We start from the raw sequence: 24,999 nt of genomic DNA on the forward strand, positions 1-24,999 counted from the left end.
CTCATAGAGATATGACATTTCTAGATCTCATGTTTAAGGTATAATGTCAGCTGTGACAGAAATAGAAATAGAAGTAGGCGCACACTACTCTCCCTTTACACAACTTAGTTAACAAAAACTGAGGTACACTTAGAGGTACACTGTGTTAAATTAGAATTTTTACATGTTTGATTGATTGACTTTAATTAATATGATGTATTTCTACACACCGTTCCATCAGTGTGTTAATCACATGACCTTCTGCACTTAAGATTTAGGTATTTAGCAGGATGACGAGAGCTTCTCCTAGGGTTTAGTTGGTAGCCCTCATTGACAGCATCCACTGACATACGAAGAAGTAAGAACATAATCAACAACAATAATAAATAGAAACGGGGCAACTTAACCGATACTGACTTCACCGATGACATTGTGCTTATCAGTCAATCATTGGAATACGCTCATGGCTCTCCTTCAGTCTCTTGAGCAGGCCTCCAACTGTGTTGGTCTTTATCTCAACGAGACGGAAACTGAATACGTAAATATATGCAAATCCAACAATAACCACATTATAAAAACACTTAACAAGACTCTTCTGAAACAGGTTGATTATGATGATGATGCACTTAAGATGGTGTCTTGGTCATGTTTTATAATATTCAGTCTGAAGAAGAGCATGGGCCAGTATCTGCTTTCAAGAGGTTCTTTTGGATGTGTGAGACTTATCTTGGATAATTCAGCTTTGACATTCAACCACTGGTAACCTCGGGTCACCTTTGTCACTGTGTTTCACCATAGACAGAGCCTAATCAAGTCTTACTGTAAGACATAGCCTGATTTATTTAGTAGTTAGTTAGTTAGTTAGTTAGTTAGTTAGTTAGTTAGTTAGTTAGTTAGTTAGTTAGTTAGTTAGTTACAGAGCTACAGAGACACTTTCTATGTCTCTTTGCTTTGAATAAAAAATGGCTGCGCTATTACATTTTTCCTTTTCTCCATCATGCTGTGTTTACTGTACTTTTGTTTATCCTAACTGCTGTTTACTGTCTTTGGCCCCTAATTTCCCCTGCAGGATCAATAAAGGTCGTATCTTGTGTCCTAGATACTTGACCCAAGGTTGCTTAAGAGGAATGCAGATCACTTGCTAATGATGTGGCACTTAACTCCTTTCCCCATTTGAGTGAGGTCTCAGTCAGAATCATTTTACTCACTAAAGTACAGTAACTGGACGCGTGTGACACGGGTCAAAAGACGAACCGGGGCAATTTTAAAGCAGTCACCGAACGCAGCGCAACGCAACGCATCGTAGGCAGTGGAGCCACCCTTCATTGATTAAAAAGGGAACATTCCCTGACGGTGACGGAGACGCAACGCTGACGCGTCGAGTGGAGCCCCGGTGTAACTCTGCAACAATCTGTATGGCTGACAGCAGATAATATATTGACAGTAACAAGACAAGATAAGAACAGGACAAAACAAATACCATACAAATACAATACCATATACTGTATATAAACGCAGCATCACTGTGTATACATGTATGATGTATCATACAGTACATTCGCCATGTACAGTCAGGGAGAGAACATTTACCAAATTAAAGTAGGTGATAGTCCTACAGTGCATTAGTGCAGCAGGCCATCTGAGCTATAGTTTTACTGAATGGGATGGTATTGAATGGAGTAAATATAAATGTTGTATAAGGTCAAAGGATTGTTGTTATCTTTGGTTGCCAATAGGTCAGTGACCATGTAAAATATGTGCTTCCTTATGCAATGATGCGTCAGTCTGGGTATGCAGCACAAGAGGTCATTCAGTGATTCTTTTCTAAGTAGAAGAGGCTGGCGAGAGTACTACGTGTACCGAGTCGATATTTCCTCACTATGCAATCTGAGGCACACAAACTGCATGCGGTCAGTGTGTGATGACTGTGATCAGTTTTTTCAACTGCATTTTTACAACACATAGAGGTGTACTTTGAGTGCCATCACTTCTATGGCATTTTTTGATTGGTTTCAGATTGTTAAAACATTATTTGCTTTGAAAAAATGTTTTCATTAATTATTTCCAGCTTCAATATACCTTATATGACACACGTAGGCAGCACAAATGTTATAATTAGGCCTCTCTCTAAGTTTGATTTTTCTTTCTTGTCGCTGCTCGCTTGTCGCCACCATCTGAATGATCCTCGGTTGCTAGGAGACACATCATGAGACACATACAACTGGCAGGAACCGTAAGTGGGATAAAAGAAATATCCGCCGGCCCTTATCTGATTCAGAAAAATTGATTTATTTCAGATTTATTTTCCCAGGCTGTGTTTTTGGTCTAAAAAAGCTTTATGTCCACGGGCCACGGCCCTTAACTAATGAACCAATGGTCGCGGTTGACTTATCCTCTCTCCGTGTGAAACCTCTATGGTGAAAAGAGACAAGTTACTCTGACTCCCACGTCTAGCTTTATACATCCTGGACACAACTGCAGTGGCTCAAAAAACAAAAAATATGTAAAAATGCTTAAAATACGGGCACTGGCACCTGTAAACTTGTGATGTGACAAAAAAGCTGATTCTGTTCTAATCCTGCACATTAATGACTATCCATCAAGTCCATCAACCATCACTAGGCCTACTTAATACCTCAAATACTGATACAACTATTGCCCTAATGTAAGTCGCTCTGGATTAAGAGCGTCTGACAAATGCCTAAATTGTAAATTGTAAATTGTAAGACAACCACTCTCTGCCCTAGACTATCAAAACACAGTTGCACATTTGGTGTAAGGATAACCATCTTCACCTCAAAGTCAGCATGACAAAGGAAATAATTGCTCCCAAATATTGGTCCCAGCTCACCTCAGCAGAACCGCATTCTCCTCAATAACCAAACAGTCTACAGGCAAGCTTAAATTGCCCGGCCCACATCTCCTCCTATTGTTGTACCAGAGCATTATTCAGCCTAATGAGCCTATATACTGTACTTTTCCACCTACTTCTTTAAGCTATGTTACTATAGCAGGACAATTTCACACGCATCAATAACACCGCTGCCAAGTTAATTGTTCTCCAACCTGGAAGAGCTAAACAATACATCGAAACTTCAATAGAAAAGGACATCACACAACATCATGCCACACAATTACCACCGACCTCACCCTACTGACCTCTGGGTGCAAGTAAACAACACTGCAGAAAAACATGATCCCTGCACTGCAGCCACAACCGCCTTACAAATAGGACTCACTGACTGTACAGGCCTAATTGTGTATGGCTGTCTGTCATGTTCTCAACAAAGTGAACAAACATGGGTACATTCTCCTTCTACAGCACTGCCACCCAAGTGTGGAATGCCCTGACCCCTTCCCTCCAAAAATGCAAATCACTGGCTTCCTTTAAAACAGGCCTGAAAATCCACCTTTCAGCAGGCCAAAGGGAGAAGAAATGACTACCCGCCACCTCTTTATAACCCCTTCCTTTTTTCCCCCAAGTCTTTTTTATTATTTTTGGTGATTATTTGAATCTTGTTTTTTCATGTCATGATTATGAATTGAATACCTGAATGGAAACTTTTTTCGGTGCTATGACTAAGCATTTGACTGTACTCTGTACTGTTTACATATTTGCCTAACCAGTAACGCCCTCAGTGTGCACCCAGGCGTGCACGCATCCGCCTGAGTGACGGCAGACTGCTGGGCGAGCGCTGGCGCTTTGCCTTTGGGGGTCAGATCAACATATGGAATGAATTCTGTACTGGCCATATATGGAGCGTGTCTTGAGTGTACAGGGTTTGATGAGGTTAGATCATTAGAACATAATATGGAATGTCAGAACAGGTCAGCTCCATATATGGAGATCTAAGGGCCGATTCATACTCCTATTTTACCGCTGTAGTGCCGAAATGATTTCGGCCCGTCAGAAAATTTCAGTAGCACCGAAGAGCCGACTTTAGGACGGTACCCGCCCCCCCGAACCTCAAATGACGTCACATTGTAGGTTCTACAGAGCTGAACCGACTTGTATTCGGCTCTAAAATAGGAGTATGAATCGCGCCTAAGGGTGGCAGCGGGGGCAGTGTCTTGAGCGTACAGGGTTTGATGAGGGCCCAGGTAGGGTCGGGCCTTAATTTTCGGGCCTGTTGAGAACTCTAGTTTTCGCCAGCTGCAGGGCACGGCTGCACTAAAAACTTTGGGTATGAAGTATTCAATCAATTAATCATTCTCTGGGGACTATAAAGTCTAAAATCGAAGTCTAAAGTCTGAGCTGAGGTTTGCAAACTGCAGTGGATCTGTGGATTCCAACTTGTTCTATTAATTCTGTGAATGTAGGGAGCAATGGCACTGCTGGCACTGAGAGATCGATGTGCGGGGGCCATTAAGTACATTAAGTCTGACAGAAATGAAACAGTGGGGACTGGAAGGGAAAGTTCAGCACAAGGCTGTGAGGTGCATGTGTGTGCACGTGTGTGTGCGTGTGTGTGTGTGTGTGTGTGTGTGTGTGCGTGTGTGTGAGTCCGTCCATGTGTGAGTGTGTGTATGCGTCCAACCGTCTGTTACCAGCTAATCTCCGGCACCGTTAACCCGGTGTTAACCCTGGATGCCAACGATGAACCTCTGCCCCAAATCTTCCAGAACAACTGTTATTTTATATTACTCCTCCAGATTCTGTCCAAAAATCCAGCAAATCGTTACACACTATCTCTATAGTCATGTGTTCAAGATGGATCTGTTCGATATTTCATATTCTATTCTAATTTGCTAACATTGGCTTTCAAAGTTTGCAGGATTGGCCAGTTTTGAACAAAAAGCCTCAACTCATGAATGCAGCGTACAATTTACCAGAAATCTTTCACAGACTTTCCTACTAGGCTGAGGAATATATCCCATATCACCCTTTTCACATTGGCCTGTTATAGCGCCACCAACAGGTGGATTTTTGCAACACACATTTTCTCAAATCATCCAATTGCCAACTAAGGCATAAGAACAAATGGCACCCCTTTCACATTGACCTATCATAGCGCCACCAGGAGGCCACAACCTGATCTGCCCTGGACTGGTGGAGACCTGTGCCCCGAGGGGCACTTTTTCTAGTTTTATAATTTTTTTTATCATTTTTTATAATTCTATTGAAAAAATGTCATTATGACAATGATAACTGTGCGGGGAGGGATGGGGAAAGGGAGAAAATAAAGTGGAAAATTGAATGTCTAACTGTTTTGACTTTCTACTAATAAAAACATAATACAAAAAATTTAAAGATTTTGCACAAGTTCAGCACATATCCTGTGCTGGATTAAAGCCTCAATACTATTTGAATGGTTCCATGTACTGTAGCCTACTAACAACCTATAGCTAAAGGGATTGAAATACTTGTTGTTGTTCTACTGTAGGTGATACATCATGTGGCATTGTGCTGCTGAATATTGAACAACAGAGGGAGCCATTACATTCTTTCAAGAAAGGAAGTACATATACCAAACTCTGAAGGCAATTATACCTCTATGAATGTGTTCAACTCAGGCTCTAGACTTCACACACCTCTATATGGGAAGGAATTGGCTCTGAATGGGACAATGGAGGAGGGAGGGAAATATATGCCGATCTCAACATATGGAAACAACCACCATTTCCTACCAGGGTCAGTGGGAGAATGGGTGGGGCTCATACTGCTTAGCACCTCATTTTCTGACTCTGGTTTTAAGGTTTACAAGGAAAATCCCTCTGATCCATCAGAATATAGAGGTATAATAACACTGTGTTGGTATTGAAACAGCAAGGGAACCCCATAACTACATAAAGGACACTTGTGGAGTAGCCTATGTTAAGCATGTTTTGATGCTGTGTTTGTAAGTTTGTTGTTGATGTATGATAAATAAATCAAAAATAAATCAAACATCTATTGATGCATAAACTTCAGGACACATCATCAGTGTTGTAAACCTGGGATCAGTGGGTGCATGTTTCTGGGTCTTAACATACACCCTCCTCCAGGCGACCCAACCAAGGCTGATCAGTGTGTCATTAGTTCTAATGCCATGTCCATTAGCTCACTAAACGGAACCATATATTTAACAACATGACAGGGTGGCGTGTGTAAAATGTCCCCGATTTGACCAGTGCCAAGGATTTGAGTTAAATGTACAACCACAGCCAGTGAGAGGAAAGGCAGGAGGCAGGGGGAGGTTGAAAGACAAGGCGGGCTGCAGGAATTTGCATCAGTTCTTTATGATCCTATAGTCCAAGAGAAGAAAATATGGTACAGCCTATAATCCAGATAAGAATTCATTAGAGTTTGTACAAGGAACAGAATTAGCATTTGTGTCTATTTGTTGCTACTGTATATTTCAAGTATGATTTAACAGCAATAATAAATACAGTTCGTTCATGATGCCTCATCTTGCCTGTGTCCTCTTCTAAGTCCCATTTAGCAGTTCTCCCTCTGATGTTGTTCAATTTAATTCATGAAGGATTACTCAGAGTAATGTTTTGCCTCTTTTAGTTCAATCTCATTGGACCACTTACTGTAACTTGGCTAGTGGCTACACTGGCAGTTAGCTCTATATCAGCAGGCTATCAGTAGAGTGGCGAGGGGAACACGTCATGCATTCTTCCTGCATACGCTCTTAAGTGCAGCACAGATAACCTCAGCAATACAGCTTTGTTGCAAAGCCAACATATTTACCCTTGGATACTTCCTTTTGTCAATGTAGGAAACACCGCGGGTCACTGCCAGTGGAATGGTGGAAGCATACTTGGAATGTGCAATGGAGGGAGTATACACTACGAGAGATGAGATATTAAAATAGAGAAAATATGACAACTATTTAATAATTGAAGCATGAAGCAATTCTAACAGATATCATTATCGCTGCTACACTGTCTGACAATTAAGCTAAAACAACCTTGAACATTGAAGATGAAGTGATCCTTTATATAAACAACTGAATACCCTCAATATAATAGAATCATATAGTAGGCTATATATTAATCATATATAAGTATATTCCACAATATAAGAAACAATAAGACAAGTGTACAAGTTGTCTTTGGGGATTCTCCTTCATTTCTGTGCTTTCTGCACTAACTATCTCATCTTCTATCTCATGTCCTGGTCTATATTTACTCTCTTTTCATCCCTCCCTCCATCCCTCTACTCTGCTAGCCCCCCTCCCTCTGCCCCCCTCTCTCTCTCTCTCTCTCTCTCTCTCTCTCTCTCACTCAGTTGCCTCACAGTGCCCAGTCTGTGGATTCAGTTATGAATGAGCATGATGAAGTGATAAGCTGTGTAATTAGGTACTGTCATTCCAGTCATTCAAAGGATTGACTCTTTATTTAAACTTTCTCTCTGGGCAGTGGCAAAGAATGTTAAGGCTGATAACAGGGGTTTTGGACGAGGCAGCGCTGAAGCATCACACACACACACGCAATGAAACAGTAATGGTGGACGGCAATAAAAAAGAGTCAAGGTTTGTGTTATTTTAACCTCCTCTGGCCATGCAGCGCCTGGAGCACATGGGTTCACATTATATGAAGTTAGTTAGTCATTGTAAGGGATAGGGAAACACATGCACTCACACACACCCATCTAGTCGCCTGGCCTGTACACACCCATGCACACGCATGCACGGCCGCACACATGCATGCACACACACACACACACACACACACACACACACACACACACACACACACACACACACACACACACACACACACACACACGTATGCACACGTCACACACGCGCAGGCACACACACACGCACGCACGCGCACGCACACGCACGCACACACACACACACACACACACACACACACACACACACACACACACACACACACACACACACACTCACAGGCTGAAACCCAGTATTCTTTGTCGATATCTGTAGTTTTGGGCTGTTATGAGCAAGAGGGAACAATGAGTTAAGGTCAGGAAACATGGGGACATGGTATAGCATTCCTGACTAAATCAACTCTGCCTTCCCAGGATGTTCAATAGTCACATCTAGTGTTTACAATTCTTTTACATTTATGACACTTTTCCCAGGGTGAATAGAGGCACATGGGGTCCATTTCCCACACTCTCCACTCGCTGAACGTGACTCAGAGAGGAGACAACAGGCAGACGGAGGAATGCTTCTGGTGTCTGAGCCATGGTTTGCTGGCTCTGTCATAAAGATACAGTGATGCCTGGCTGGCAGTAATGTATATGGCTTTGATGCTTTGTTCCCAAAAGGTCAGATAGTGAAATGTTAGGAAAATGTTTGCTATCAAATGGTCACGTCACGCCAAAGCAAGTCGTAAAGTTTCCCCACGCGTGCATGACTATGAAAAGGGAAACGACGAGGAAGAGACGACTCTTGTAGTTTCCTCACAGATTAGAGTTCTGTGGTCTTCGTGCCGTCTTATATTTAAATATAGTCTCATCTAGCTATTGCAGAGTTAGTATACTCAAAGCCAGGCTTTTTCAGGGACTGACTCCTGCCCTGACTTCCCCTGTCGCTCTGTAGCTTTAAACTGCTGCTACATCTAGCCCAGTTCCCCAGTGAGCATTGGTTTTGGGGAGTTTTTTACCTTAAAAGGCCATGTGGAGCGAGTTCTGGTTTCCTGTGGGCGGGGCTTTATTCTCTCTGACTCCAGAGCTGGGGGCTGGACCTCCCCCCCCCCCCCCCCCTCTCTCTCTCTCTCTCTCTCTCTCTCTCTCTATCTCTCTCTCTCAGAATTATTCGCTGTGCCACTCCCGCTTACACACATACAGTATGTGCACATGCCTCATACACACACATTACACACTCTATGCCACTTTCAACAAAGTCACAGTCTGAGTCACAACTGTGTGTGTGTGTGTGTGTGTGTGTGTGTGTGTGTGTGTGTGTGTGTGTGTGTGTGTGTGTGTGTGTGGGTGTGCCTGTGTGTGTGTGTGTGTGTGTGTGTGTGTGTGTGTGTGTGTGTGTGTGTGTGTGTGTGTGTGTGTGTGTGTGTGTGTGTGTGTGTGTGTGTGTGTGTGTGTGTGTGTACGTGCGTGCGTGCATGCGTGCGTGTGTAAGAGAGAGAGAGAGACAGAGAGAGAGAGAGAGAGAGAGAGAGAGAGAGAGAGAGAGAGAGAGAGGGTGAAAGGAGTGAAAAACTACAGGATGAAAACAAGGAGAGGGTGATAATGATCAGGGATTATCTACGGTCATCTAGAGATGTTGATATTGAAACCACTGACATTGGTTTCAACATTCTCCCACAGACAACCAGCCAGCTCATCATCCAGTCTAGGATCACAGACAGTCAACCAGCCAGCTCATCATCCAGTCTAGGATCACAGACAGTCAACCAGCCAGCCCATCAGTTTGTCAGTCAGTCAGTCCTTCGGTGAGAGTGATAATGACTGATGACTCAGAAGAATGCTGTCCTTATAAGGTCTGTGCTGGCTGAGGCATAAAGCAGTATGGTGCACACTGTGTTCTCCATGCGTGTGTGATCACACTAATACTGTACTTGTACTATCTGTATTTTTCTAGAGTGCTGTGCTATAGGGATATGTCTTCTTGTAGGCCAACCCAAAAGTTACCTCCACCATGGGTTCCAAATTTCCAATGGTATTTTTGGCAGTCTGTGCTCAATGACATAAATCAAATCAACACCCAATTCATGATTGTTGAAGCAATTTCATGAAATTCACGAAGCAATTTATGAAGCAATTTATATGTCCCCAAAACAAAACATGAAACTCTCTTAGGCTTATGTTAACCGCAAACCTACTTTCAGCATGAGTTGGATACCCTATGGGTATGACTGTGCAGCTCTTGGCACATTCAGCTGAGATCATTGCATAACTATAAACAGCGTGTCAAACTGCAGCCTGCACAAACATGCATTAATAAGAGATACATTAAAATGTAGATGACTATCTTCTTTGAGGTCTTGTACGAGAAATCATACCTTTCACAGATTCTTACAATGTAACGTCAGACATTATACTACTGATAATATGCAAGATAACAATGCTATCTCTCTCTCTCACCGCACGCACGCATGCACGCACGCACGCTAGCACGCACGCACACCCACCCACACACACACACACACACACACACACACACACACACACACACACACACACACACACACACACACACACTCACTCACGCATACAATCAACAAAGAAAATAAAAATGTTTATAGGCCCTCTTTTCTCTCTCTCTCTGTCTCTATCTCTCTCTTCGAAGTACTGCATTTCCTGTATAACTGCTGTCGTTATGAACAATAAAAAACTATATTAAAACAAAACACAACCACAACTTAATCCCGACCCTAACCATAACCTCAAAATCCCTACCCTTTAGCATGACCTAAACCTTAGCCAATCCATCCCCTCGACGTAAATACTAAACCTTAACCAAACCTTTACCAGAACAATATCAATACACAAATATAGTAAAACTTGGTTTATAAAACTTGGTTTATACACATGCACTCACTCACGCACGCACGCACGCACGCGCACGCACACACACACACACACACACACACACACACACACACACACACACACACACACACACACACACACACACGTTTTTGTACTCTGATCTGATCTGATCTCACTGATGTGTGACGTGATCAGATTTCCGTTTAGGTGCTTTTCTGTGCACAGGTGGCCCAAGGACAATTCTCAACAGAATGATGCATTGTCCTCTGGATAATGAGTTAAGAATTGCAACATCAAATTAAACATGCAGGATATAAGGACAAAAAACGCCTGATGGAGTTGTCCCTCTGTCTCTCTACCATACCAGGCCTTAGGCCTGAGGCCTACCATTGCGTGGCACATCTATGCACGAAATGTCTATGTTAACAGGCTTCTGTGTGCGGCCTAGAGGAGCAACTGAGCATGTGCAGCACTACAAGTCTTACACCATGGCCCAGGCCGTAGCGTAACGGTCTGGGCACCGGACTGGTAATCCAGTCGCAGTGTGCCGCGGGTTCGACTCCCGGACCCGACACGGCCTTTACTGCATGTCATCCCCCCATCTCTCTCCCGTTTCCTGTCAGCCTACTGTCTGTCCCTTCAAAAATCAATAAAAGGCGTAAGCCGCAAAAAAATATCTTAAAAAAAAAAAAAAAGTCTTACACCATATGCGTTTGGGAAACCCAGCCATGACATTCATATATACACATACAGTATACTATACACACAGTGAGAGGCATACAGAGGCATACGCACACACATTAATTCTCTATTGCGACTCAGGCTTTTTACATCAAAGGGTGCAAGGACACTCATACAGTATGTCACTTAGTTGTGTCACACGATGACACCCAGACCAGACAAAGCAATTACTCACACAGGTGTGTGCATGTGTGTCTGTTCGTGTATTACTATAGCCTACTTGTGAAGGCCTCACAAGAGAAATGGTTGTTTTGTGGTTAAAAAAAGATCTAGGGAGTTATAGGCTTATAATCACAGCATGTGAGGGGGTTTTCATGATTCTGAATTCATTCCAAGCATTCGTTTTGCACAAAAAACATTCTTTGTGTAGCCATAGCCATCAAGCCCGTCATCACAAATGTGATGAGATCAGCACATTTGGGAATGTGGCTATGGACGTTTTTAGCCCAATGAGTGTTTTTTGTGCAAAACGAATGCTTCGAATGGATTGAAACATGCTACATTTTTAAAATGTTGCCTTATATAGATTGTTAATGGGATGGTCACATATAACCCCTGAAAATTGCCCAACATATGCAAGTTAGCATCCAGCAGTTTCTAAATGCTGTGGACCCGCATACTTGACATTTCTAACATAAAACTTTATGGTACTCAAAATGTTCGGGTTCACAATGGGGCTCTATGGACTGGCAAGTAGACCTGTAGGCATTTTTACCGGTAGTTACACAACAGTGTCACACACCAAAAATTGCTTATCTACAATCTCACAACATGTCACACTGCAACACGCTGTGAGCTTGTAGATCTTTTGATGTTTTGGCTATTTTCAATGCTGTCCGAAAATGTGTGTGCGTGCGTGCAGGTGGGTGTGTGTGTGTGTGTGTGTTTGTTGTCTATTGTGTGCAATTACACCATGCTTGTATCATCAAGAATGAGGTGATCCATCATCTACTCACCCCAGAGCTAGAATGAGGTGATCTACTCACCCCAGAGCTAGAGAGACTGTAAGGAAAGTTCTTGTATGCAAACTCACCGGTCATTGGTTTGGTGTAAAAGTGCATGACATCATACCAACTGGCATGGAGCCAGGTGTCATAAAGGAAGCATACCCTGGTTGTGAAGACAACAAATGACAGAACAGCAATACAGCATAGAGACGTGTGTGTGTGTGTGTGTGTGTGTGTGTGTGTGTGTGTGTGTGTGCGCGTGCGTGCCATGCGTGCATGCATGCGTGCGTGCGTGCGTCAGAGACCAGGTGATGTCCTATCCTGTCTGAGATGAGTCAGGCAGTAAGGATGTCTGCAGGCTGTAGGAATTGGATTGCGCACACACACACACACACACACACACACTCACACACACACACACACACACACACACACACACACACACACACACACACACACACACACACGCACACACACACACACACACACACACACACACACACACACGTTGCAAAAAAGCACTTAAGAAATGAAGACATGCTAAATTGAAGCTGAAGTTTCAGTCCATAAGCCTGTTTTTTATGGTTTTAAGGATACCAATCTGTCCAACCCAATCCTCTTGTCTCAATCTCTTCCACAGCCCTGTCTGTACTGCTGTCCATTAATCATTAACATGTACTTTCAGCTTCTCAAACTGAGTTCTCAAAATACTTCATGTTTAGTCTGGGCCCCTCTGAAGCATTTCTGTGGCTGAGCAGCAGCAAGAGAGCATACTAGTTGGAACATCGGGAGAGGATATTAAAATCATAAAATTATACACATCATCATGTTCAATACGGCCCGTGGTTCGACCTCCCGTTAGTTCGACCATGCATTAAGGTTGGCGAACATGCGCTGCTCTGCTCCCGTGCATGCGGTTATGTTTAGGTTATGTTAGAGATAGGGTTAGTAAGGTTAGTAATGGTCGAACTAACGGGAGGTCGTACCAAGTGCAGCAGGGTGAAATCCACAATGTTCTATTTGATGGTTCTGGTGAGAGGCTGTGAAGGATGAGGACGAACTAGAAGAAGAAGAAGAAAAATAACTTCCGCTGGTTTTGTATAGTATAGTATAGTTTTGTATTTGTATAGTAGGCTAAGACTACACTGTCAGTTACAGAGTCACCTCGACAGATCCTGTTGTTGTTAACATATGTGGATGTACTCAGGAACGACGCGGGAGCGCAAAGCACCAACGAGCTGGCCAGATGTATGGAGAACCGTGATGACTGGTAGCGACGATGGAGGGCTCGTCTGAGGACCACCTAGAGAGAGAGATTGGAAAACCAGTCAGATTGAAAAAGATGCACTCTGTTTCACCGACGGAGGCACGCTGCCTCCACCTCAAGGTGACTTGAGTCACGTGAGGCACCGCCGAGCAAGCTTACCGAGGTTGATCAGTTGATAATTGTGTCCAACTGGCATGCTACTGCGCCCACTGTTTCTTGGGGGCTTAGGGTGCCAGGTGAGCTGTTAGCAGCGGGTGTTGGTGACCAGTGCCTCCATCCGGGCCTGACTCCTCCTGCGCCATTGTTCAATGTTGCATCATGCTACAGATGTGTCTTCTGTTTATCTGGATTCAAATACCCAATCATGGGTTTGTGTGTGTGTGTGTGTGTGTGTGTGTGTGTGTGTGTGTGTGTGTGTGTGTGTGTGTGTGTGTGTGTGTGTGTGTGTGTGTGTGTGTGTGTGTGTGTGTGTGTGTGTGACTGTATGACTTGAACAACAAAGCTGTACAGCGAGTGAGAGAATGGTTTGGCCTGAGCACACACACAACCCAGGACTTCATATTCCACAGTAAACGGGAGGGAGGGCTCGGGATGCCGAACATTGAATGGACATATATATCCACACGCCTTTCCCACCTATTAAACATGCTTAACAGTGACGATCGGGCAGTCAGAGAGCTCGCCAGAGCCTCGCTAATTCTCGATCTGGAGCGACGCACGGTCCCCAAAACAAGAGACGCCCCCAGCTTCCTCGGGTTCAAAAAGAATCCCAGTGGTAAATTGGATACCAACGCAACTGGTTTTGGTGTAAACTCTGACTGGCCTGATCTGAACGATCTGTGTAACTGGACTGTTGTCTCTTTGGAGCGGACAACGAGACGGTGCACGTCTCTGAAACTGTGATCACTGACCTGTCAATCAACGCTCGCGCAACAGTAAGCCGCGACGACGGAACAACAAGCGCGCTCCCTAACAACGGCGCGCGTGCGCATCTTCTAGCGCTCAGAGAGCAGCATAGAAAATGGCGCTGGACAGGACTGCGGCTGCAAGGGAAGCTTGCGTGCATCCCATCAGCTGATCACTCCGTGTCCCACTCTAAAAAACGCAGCGATTGATTCATTTTCACAGTATAGGCACGCCTTCAAGTGCTGCCAACCAAACTGAATCTATCAATCTGGTATACCAATAATCATGACCCTCACTGTCTACACCATGGACAGCATCAGACCATAGAATCTATGTCTCATATATTAAACGGCCATTAGTACAGACCATTATACAACTGGGCTATACGTGTCAGCTCATTGTTTTTATATTTGGCAGCCTGGGCCATGTCCACAGGCTAGTGGTCAGAGGCTTGAGGATTATAGGGTTGTCCAAGTGTAAGGCAAAGCAGCTTGCAACATACTGTTCAATCTCCTCCATTATAGGCAATCGGTCTATTTGGAGGAGAAGGTGTTTTTTGTACCCATGATTTACTTTCGGTGTTGGTAATATGACAGACTGAAGTGACCAATGTTGGCTGTGAATAAGTTCATGTGTTGCCTATATTCTGTACATTTAGGGCTTGTTTGGACTCAAGCACTGAGACATGTGATGTTTCGAGTGCGTGGTATATCAGAAGCAACTGAAAATATTTGTGTCCTTGATAATGTATTTTATAAATGTGGACTCAAATAAAGAAATCGAAATGTGTGTGTGTGTGTGTGTGTGTGTGTGTGTGTGTGTGTGTGTGTGTGTGTGTGTGTGTGTGTGTGCGCGCGTGCATTTGTGCGTGTGTGCCACATTCTCTCTTCCTTCTTTAACCTATATTTCTATGAAGGTCTCACAAACTCTTCCTTAAACTCTGCACTCTGAAAGCCTCTCGCACTCCACCTCTTCACCTCTTGTCTCCGTTTTGCATTAGCCTCTCCCTCAACACCTCTCTATCAAATGGGCACACACAGAAGCACGCGCACACACACACACACGCACGCACGCACGCACGCACGCACGCACACACGCACGCACGCACGCACGCACGCACGCACGCACGCACGCACCCACACACACACACACACACACACACACACACACACACACTGTGAGTGTTTCATGTAAAGTGTCGGTGAAGTTCTTATCCATTCGTGGGAGGTTAAATGTGCAAACAGGACCTGTGCTTCTCTCTCTCTTGCTCTCTCCTGTCTGATCTCTGGCTCTCCGTGAACAGCAACCCAAATAAGGAGATTTGCTGCGGCTGAAGAGTTGAGTGAGTATAGAACGCAGCAGAGTGGGCCAGTCAGACCATTCCTTAAAGGCCTTGGAAGAGTGGTCTGATAGGGGGAATGTGTGTGTGTGTGTGTGTGTGTGTGTGTGTGTGTGTGTGTGTGTGTGTGTGTGTGTGTGTGTGTGTGTGTGTGTGTGTGTGTGTGTGTGTGTGGTCGTAGTACTTGGCGATTGTGTCTATTAGAGAGAGGGGGGTCTGAGTACAGAGTAATGAGTGGATCTGTGGATGGAGGAATGGATGGAGCTAGAGCAGGAGATGTGGAGGGGGGCGTTAAGGGAGAGAGGGGGGTCATTAGTGACTGGAGGCAGGTTTATTTGCAGTTTAAATCACTGTCAGTAGCCTTGGGGCTGGAGTCTCCATCCCTCTACACCGGCCATATAGGGTTCCTGCTCTTTCTGTCTCCTTTCTCTACCTCCTCTGCCTCTCCCTTCTTCTTCTCGTCCCCTCTGGCCCTCCTTGGACTACGGTTCCCTAAACAAAAAACGTTCATTCTCACACAGGAGGACAGTCTCTGGAAGGAGCACATCTCGAACCAGAGGAGAGACAACAACATATCGACAGACGTGCTATATACTACTACCTTCGTTTATCTCGGTGAGGGACATCAGACGCAAACGCCACCATGGAGGCCATCAAGAAGAAGATGCAAATGTTGAAGCTGGACAAGGAGAACGCCATCGACCGGGCAGAGCAGGCTGAGACCGACAAGAAAGCAGCGGAGGACAAATGCAAACAGGTGAGGACCATGGAGAGAGGAATGAGAGTGGGAGATGGCAAGGCAAAAGAGGAGAGATACAGATATGAGAGAACTGCATGTGTGCTTACAGTTGATTTAACTAGACTGGAAACAAATGGTTCCATAAGGATGCATTTGGTCATATGTGTATGCTTGCAGAGTTAGAAATAGATTAACACTGAGTATTTACTGTGTTGAGGTGGATCATAATGCCTATGATAGTTCAGATCAAAGACAAAGAAATACACAAGAAATTGTATTTTGTGACCTTAGATGAGAGTTAGGCTTCAGAGTTCTGTTTTATAAACTGGTAAAATAATGATATGTTGTTTCCTGATCATTGTCTGTTTATTCGTACATTCACAATAAAAGAAAGAGTTGTAGAAATTCACCTCCTATCCAGTATAGTGGGTTTTATTGCTGCTTACCGTTGGTCATTTTATAAGGTAATAATTGACACCAGTCATACAATGGCCTGTGTAAAAAATACTAGACAGAAAGAAAGAAGAAGAAAAAAAGGTTTACTGGAAACCTTTCAAACAGATAGAGTTGAAAGTCTAGCTTTGCCACGTTGATTTCCACTGCCCTTTGGCAATGCAACTATGCTCAAAACTGCTATTTCATAATGTTAAAATGGAAAAGTGACGTACAAGTTCGGCACAAAATATATTTAAGATCTATTCCAAAAGGATAGACTAAAAAGCCAGTGTGAACAACTTGGACTCCAACTGGGACACATCATGTAAAATGTTAGTCTTAAAACCAAGAACTGGTATACACAATGTATCAAACATTGTGAGTGTCCTGGATTTAATCGGTACCCAGTGTTATACCCAGTGCATAACAAATGGATAGAAGTCTCTATGGCAGCGAACTAAACATGTTCATTCAGACTGGAGGTGAGTGCCACAGGCACCATACAACAACAAATAGATGAGTAGGCGCTGGACACAGGAACAACAGTTCAGGACTTAACAGTGTTGACAGGAGGGAGACTTGAAAGTTGCATCAGGATAATCCAAGGGGATAACAATACATAGGGCTTGGCCCATTCAGGTGGTGAAGCCACCCAAGATCAGGGCTTGTCCTCCATGCATGGAGGACATTGTGGAGAGACCCCTGGTATGGTGAGACCTGGAAGAGCCTATAGTTTGGAGAGTATTACGGAGCATCGATCTGTATGTCTGTCTGTTCTAGTGTCAAGCAGATAGGCAGTTCCAACACAGTTGGGAGGACACAACGCAAATGCTTGCAAATGAACAATAGCTGATAACGGCAGACACACAGTCCCATAGACTAGAGCATAGACACCTGCACACACAATTATGCGCACGCACGCACGCACGCACGCACGCACGCACGCACGCACGCACGCACGCACGCACGCACGCACGCACGCACGCACGCACGCACGCACACACACACACACACACACACACACACACACACACACACACACACACACACACACACACAATGCTTGTGTTCTCTGTGATAACAGCTGTATTTTTAGACAACAGAGGTGACAGACATCATGGAATCCATCAGGATTATCAAAAGCACTTCACAGAACCTCAGGCAGGCCCAGAGGGGACGACTGATTAGGGGGAACACTTAACTCTGTGTGCGTGTGTGAGTGCGACGTGCGAGTGTGTTCATCTGTGCATGCGTGCGTGCGTGCATGTGAGAGAGAGAGACGAGAGAGAGAGAGAGAGAGAGAGAGAGAGAGAGAGAGAGAGAGAGAGAGACAGAGAGAGAGAGAGAGAGAGAGACAGAGAGAGACAGAGAGAGACAGAGAGAGACAGAGTTTAGACTGTACATACCACTCAGGGCTCTTGTTATTATGGACTAAAAATACAGCATTAACATTAACACTCAGATGGAGAGTCATAAACGTGCCATCTAATCAGGCCTCCAGTACATGATATGCCCCGTGTGTGAAGCTATGGATGTCAACACCATACCTCCTAGGAACATAATGTTTAAAGGGATATTTCACTTTCAAATATGGTTGGGGTCATTTATTCTTTACCTCTGATACTGTACTTTATTTTTTAAATGCCTCTAAACACTGATATATATAGCCTACTACTATATCCAGTTATAGGGAGCATACTTTTTTAACACTTTACAGACAGACAGTACATTTTAGTACAGTTCAGTATTTAGATTTTTTATATTTATTTTATCAGACAAGCCCTCTTCCTATATAACGTTTAAACCGTTGTAATTTCAAACTTTTACATTTTAACGTTATGTTAGATTAATTGAAAATACCCATCCTTGGTTCTGTTGACTGCTATTGTCCTTCTAATGTGTGATGTGGTCGTGTTTTTTCAATTATTATTTTAATTTATCTTTTTATAATTTCTTTGGAAAATGAGAAAATAAAAATAAGCTAACATAGTCATCTCATCCCCAGCTGGAGGACGAGTTGATGGACCTGCAGAAGAAGATGAAGATGACAGAGGATGAGTTGGACAAACACACGGAGGGCCTGAAAGATGCTCAGGAGAAACTGGACCTGTCGGAGAAGACAGCAGCAGACGTAAGTGAAGGCCAGGGCGCGCGCACGCACACACACACAAAGTCACACACAGTCACACACACATAACAACAAACAACACATACATACTGTACACATACACCCCTACACACACTTTATGCACACTCACACACTCGCAAGCACCAACCTGTGGATGGTCCATTGGTTCATTATAGCTGCTCTCAATGCCAGTACCAGCTGTGAGATGCCTTTGATCAGCTGTGGTCTGCAGCACATCACAGAGTCTGTTACATTCCTGTGCAGCCAGTCCTGAAAGATGAGAACTCGAGTGCCCTGTGTACGCACACAGGGCACACACACGCACACACACACACACACACACACACACACACACACACACACACACACACACACACACACACACACACACACACACACACACACACACACACACACACACACACACACACACACACACGTGTTAAAAGACAGGTATTTTATATCTTGCAGCTGTAACATCATCATAATACTATACAAATACACTCATTACACAACCGAAAATGACTGCCCCCCAATCCGTCCATTTTTTATTTGCATCTGGTTCTTACAAGTGATGCAAAACCTGAATTATTTGATGGTATCACACACAGGTGTAGTAACTATGGATGGAAAAAGGTTTTATATTTTTGATTTTTGATCTGTCTGAAGGATTATGATGATGATTGATGTGATAACGATGACAATGATGTGTTGTTCTGCTTGGGGCTAAATTGTGTTAGCGGAAATGGGATATCGGATATACACTTTTCTCCTCATAAAGGATAACTGTTCTCTAATACAGTCTCAGACTCATTTTTGGCTGGGGAGAGTGTATGTTTTGCACTTCGTCCGTGTGTGTGTGTGTGTGTGTCCGTCCTTCCGTCCGTCCGTTACCAGCTAATCTCCGGCACCGTTGGCCCGATCCATGCCAAACTTTGCATAAACACTCCCTGAATGCCAACGACGAACCTCTGCCCCTCAACGACCTGTTATAGCGCCACCATGAGGCCGATTTAGGCAAAACACATTTCTGTTGATTACTTGTACACATTTTATCCAAACATCACACAATTCGATATACACTATCTACATAGCCATGTGATCAACACGGATCTGCACCATTTCCCATCTTCCATCCTGATTGGCTAAGATTGGCTTCCAAAGCTCACATAATTGGTCCGTTTCGAACAAAATGCCACAAATCACAAACCCAGTGTGCAATTTCCGTGAACATGCCACAATTTTTTTTCCCAATCAGCCTCACGGTGGCGCTATAACAGGGCAATTCCTGTTTTTACCAATAACTGCATCGATCTGTATACAACTTATGTGCACTCCCTAGAGGCCATGGAAAAACATTTTACCTGCATCCCTCCACATCTGCCGGTTATAGCGCCACCATGAGGCCGATTTCTGGAAAACACATTGTTTATGTTAGTCGCACAGATTTCATCCAAATCTCACGCAAATCGGTACACATGACCTCTGTAGTCATGTGATCAAGACGAGTCTGTTGGATTTCTCAGATTCTACTGATTGGCTAAGATTGCCATTCCAAAGTTGGTGGCATGTTTTCATTCATCCATAATTCTATCCAAAGAGATGCTATGAGTGATCTGGATCTGCACTTCCTCAACAAAATGAAGAAAATTGTTGAAAAAAACATGTTTATATTACTCCTAAACATTTTCCCAAACATCACACACACTCCTATCCTCCTGGTGGAGACCTGTGCCCAGAAGGGCACTTTTTCTAGTTCAGCCTGCTTCAGACAGGATGGTTCATCAATAGATCATCAATTGTAATCATTGGACTAAAGATAATAAGAGTAAGAGAGAGAGACACAGAGAGAGAGAGAGAGAGTAAGAGAGAGAGACATGCACACATGCACACACCAAACGAGGTAGAGACTGAGCTACACTTCCTAACCGTCTGCCCACTGTAGACATCAGAGACATATACTTTCCACGGATTACAATCACCTAAGGAGAGTTTGAAAACATGACTAATGACAAAAAAACTCCCATATCTGTTGGGTGAAGTACAACAATGTGCAAACACAGCAGCTGTGACAGGAGAACTTAGAAGGATGTCAAATGGAATAGAAGCAGCTTAAGGAATACAAACCATTGTGTGTACACTGTTTATCAAAAGTATAAAGCTAACGTCTCCTATATGGATGTATATTGTATAACTATCTCTGACAGAAAATGCACAATCTTTTTATAGTTTCACAAGATAGTATTACCCAAAGTGTTAATGTAACACAGTTCTGTTTACACCTTTATTTAATTCCTATTTATATCCAATATTTATTTGTAAATACATTGCTTTGGCAATGTAAACGTATGTTTTCCCATGCCAATAAAGCTCATTTGAATTGAATTGAATTGAGAGAGAGGCATGGGTGGGAGAGAGAGAGAGAGAGAGAGAGAGAGAGAGAGAGAGAGAGAGAGAGAGAGAGAGAGAGAGAGAGAGACATGCCCTACCTTCCACCAGGATGTTTCATTGTTTCAGTGTTGTGGAGGACATCCCAGGGAAACACTGCATTGTACTGGACTGGGAGAAAGAGGAAGTGGCTAGAAAGGCACACATGTATGCTGAGCAGATTGAGGCACCTTGGATTATCTTAAACTCAAGGAATAGTTATAAATGTGTGCAATTAAAAGTGCAGAGCGCCAAGGTAAATACTTGAATGAATATTGTTGCACAACACACTTGAAAATGTTTTCAACAGTGACCTTGGGTCTACAGCACACTGCTACACACACACACACACACACACACACACACACACACACACACACACACACACACACACACACACACACACACACACACACACACACACACACACACACACACACACACACAGAGAGAATAGATAAGGTCTGCAGTGAAATGAACAGGCAGCTCTGAGGAATTCTGCTCCACAGCCATCCACAAGTTTCTTATTAGAGGCAGCAGTCAAGTCATTACACATCTATATCCACACAGCCTGCACTGACCAGACAGACAACCTGGTGGGGGTAGGGATGGGAGGATAGCAAGCCAATGATCCAGACAGGCTAGCAATAATAGCCTACGCTATGTGCGTGTGTGTGTGTGTGTGTGTGTGTGTGTGTGTGTGTGTGTGTGTGTGTGTGTGTGAGATGATTCACAGTGAATAAAGCGGACATGATCAACCAACCGGTAGTACTGATGTTCTCAGATCACTGCCAGTTTGGGCTGGCCTGCCAGGAAAAACAAACACAGGCTTTGTCCTGTAAATCTCAGGAAACTATTTCAATATTAGCATATAAAGAAACACAATGCTTATGGGGGGGGAACTGGAAGGTAGGTGGTGCCACAGGTAGCTGAGCCCAGATGCCATCACTGATAGTGACTGCCCATACAGTTGCAAACAGCAACAGTAGTAGTAATGATGTTAATGCGAGGAAAAGGCTGGGTTTGAATCCCCAGCTATAGCAGAGAAAGTGGAGCGTAGTGGCAGGGGCTCTGGTATGCTTGGAATGCCGCTAAGGCAAACAGAAAGGGCCACACTCATGTGTCTAATGAAATCAATGCCTCCAGCTTTTCCGGTGCAAGGGGCAAATCAAGCGGGGACTCAAACACATATGTAGTGGATGAAACCCCTGAACTGAACAGAACTTTGCAGAGCAGAGAGGATCTGAACTGAAATAAATCTAAATCTATGTGAATGTGATGTGTATTGTGTAGCCAATAGCCATGCCCACTTGTTATGTGAATAGGAAATTGTGAATGTAAACACATGCCAGACTTCTAGCATATCGTGAAAGAAGTCAAATAAATCGGTAACAGGTGGCAGGACCACTCAGCTCATATAAAATAATATTCAACCGGACAAATACCAGTTATATATACACAAATCAAACACACACAAACACACACACTGCAGCCGTGCGTGCATCTTACATGCACGCACACACACGCAATCGCGTGCACGCGTGCAGCCGTGCACACACACACACACACACACACACACACACACACACACACACACACACACACAGACACATGCACACCCGAACTATTCTGTTCTTTTTGTCTGCTGGTTTAACTCCATCTGATTGATGGGCTCTGTCATCTAGGTGATGCTCAGGGCAGATACAGCTTATTTAAACTGTAATAGGATAACTATGATAATTGAATGGTATGGGTGACGGGTGTGTGTTTTAAGACAAATATGTCAGACAACCCAATTGTTGTGATCACGAGTTCAAATGCATTTTTATTAGCAGTAAAAGGGTCAAATCAGTTTTGTTCATTATTTTATTTGGAGTGATATTAGCTGCATGGCGTCCAAGCTCTGTGGGTACCATCATGACTTTACAATAAATGAAAAAAACAGTTCAAACTGACTTTGACTTAAAAGGAGTGCACCCCCGGCCCCATAGCCTTTTGCAGATCACATCAGTCACAGAGATCATTTTTACGCACGCTCACGCGCGTGTGACTGGGTGTATGTGTGCGTGCGGGTGTGTGTGTCACAGTGTGTGTGTGTGTGTGTGTGTGTGTGTGTGTGTGCGTGCGTGTGACTGTGTGTGTGTGGTGTGTGTGTGTGTCAGTGTGTGTGTGTGTGTGATATGCCCCGCCTATCCCGCTTGGAACCGTTACCTCATCAACCAAATCATCGCGTTCCTCTCTTCCCGAGTTCGAGATCGAGACTCGATCGCGCTTCAGTCTTCCTCCCAGTCAGTCAGTCCGCCAACAGCAGGTCAGCAGCTCCTCCACAACCGGACCGCCGTGCCACGTGAATGCGTTACATTCCAAACATCTCCTCACCCTGAACGAGAAGCTGATCCCCAGCACAGACGGAAGCACATCACAAGAAACATCTGAGAACACCTGGGCGGGCAGGACACGACGTTTGGTTATATAACTTTTTCTTCGTTTGTTTTTGCACTTGAAAGATTTCGTTTCATTCCAAAGACACTTTGACCAAATCGGATCTATTTTTTTTAATACAATATTTGTGCCTACTTTTATTTTAAGTAGACCGAAGCACAACAAACATTTGCACAGCGCGCGAGGTTACAAGTCTTATTTTGTTCATATTTTTTTAGCCGTATTCTTGTATATCAGATAGTTTTAGAATGGCAGGTCTGAATTCTTTGGATGCTGTGAAGAGAAAGATCCAGTGTTTGCAGCAGCAGGCGGACGACGCGGAGGACCGCGCTCAGGTTCTACAGAGAGAGCTGGACAGTGAACGGGAACTCCGAGAAAAAGTGAGGAAAAATTAGCAGATTTTTGTACTTTTTCCTTTTCCCTCAGTTTCTGTCTTTCTTCTTCCATCTCTATTCTCGGCCGTCTCCTTTCATTTGCCACTGACTGACGTGACGGCAAAATTGGTGCTGATGAGATTACGGTGAATTTACGGGCAAACAAAGTGAACTTTTTTACTTTCGTTCATTGATTCATTGGCCGGTGTGAGGCGACACAGCCGGCCACAATGCAAGGCGTTGGTCTCCTGAAAAAAGTGTGGAATGGAATCCTGTATAGGTCCTAGTGCATGCTCTGTTCCCACTTCTGTAATGTAATGATACACTGTCTATCAAATCAGTGAATCAATTAACTAATCAATTGCAACCAAATGGATTCATTGGAGCCATCTAAACCTATTTTGCTACATTTGTATACTCTCAAAATTACAAATATGAACATTATTCTCTAATATTTCTTTATGAGAAATTGTAGACAGCCAGACCATATATCCATATATCTACCAGTAAGCTACTCATTCTCAGTACTCCTTCCTTACTGTATATGAGTCCTAATAGTTCACATTGATGACCTTGGTGTATAGTACAGTAGCATAGTTATTCTGAATCTGCCATATCAGTGGTTCTCAAAAGTATGCCTAGGGCCCGGTCCAGGAACCCTGAGGTTTCCTCAAAGGGTTCCAAATGGACCCTCACAGATCTGTAACTCTGACAGTGTACATGTCCATTTGCTTCATTTTGGAATTTGTGCAATCTCAGAGATATGGGGGTCCTTGAAATGAAAACATTTGAAAAGTGACGTACATGAATGAACACTTTAAAGACCATAGCATGTGGCCCACACAGGAGGAGGTTGCTAAA

At 43.8% G+C, this 24,999-nt stretch overlaps 1 protein-coding gene and 1 long non-coding RNA gene across 4 annotated transcripts in view; one reads left to right on the top strand and one right to left on the bottom strand.

Annotated features, from left to right (window-relative positions):
* Positions 1-13,207: 13,207 nt before the first annotated feature.
* On the bottom strand, positions 13,208-23,656 carry LOC310860152. The gene is made up of 5 exons (XR_014569349.1): positions 23,534-23,656; positions 21,385-21,454; positions 19,044-19,189; positions 15,933-16,309; positions 13,208-13,384 (listed from the first exon to the last, which is right to left on the bottom strand). It is a non-coding gene; the product is annotated as an uncharacterized lncRNA (long non-coding RNA).
* Positions 15,501-24,999, top strand: part of tpm4a (tropomyosin 4a) — a 34,535-nt gene continuing 25,036 nt past the window's right edge. Inside the window, exons 1-3 of one of the 3 annotated variants that reach the window (XM_083766928.1) lie at positions 15,501-15,596; positions 16,115-16,350; positions 18,773-18,898. In XM_083766928.1, coding sequence (XP_083623054.1) covers positions 16,237-16,350; positions 18,773-18,898 — 240 coding nt within the window. In that variant the 5' untranslated portion in view covers positions 15,501-15,596; positions 16,115-16,236. Of the gene's footprint in view, positions 15,597-16,092; positions 16,351-18,772; positions 18,899-23,622; positions 24,145-24,999 lie in introns of those variants that run through there. The other 2 variants (XM_083766927.1, XM_083766929.1) reach the window with 2 other exon arrangements.

Source organism: Protomyctophum parallelum (genome assembly GCF_964188405.1).
Source record: "Protomyctophum parallelum genome assembly, chromosome: 6".
Classification (NCBI taxonomy): Eukaryota; Metazoa; Chordata; class Actinopteri; order Myctophiformes; family Myctophidae; genus Protomyctophum; species Protomyctophum parallelum.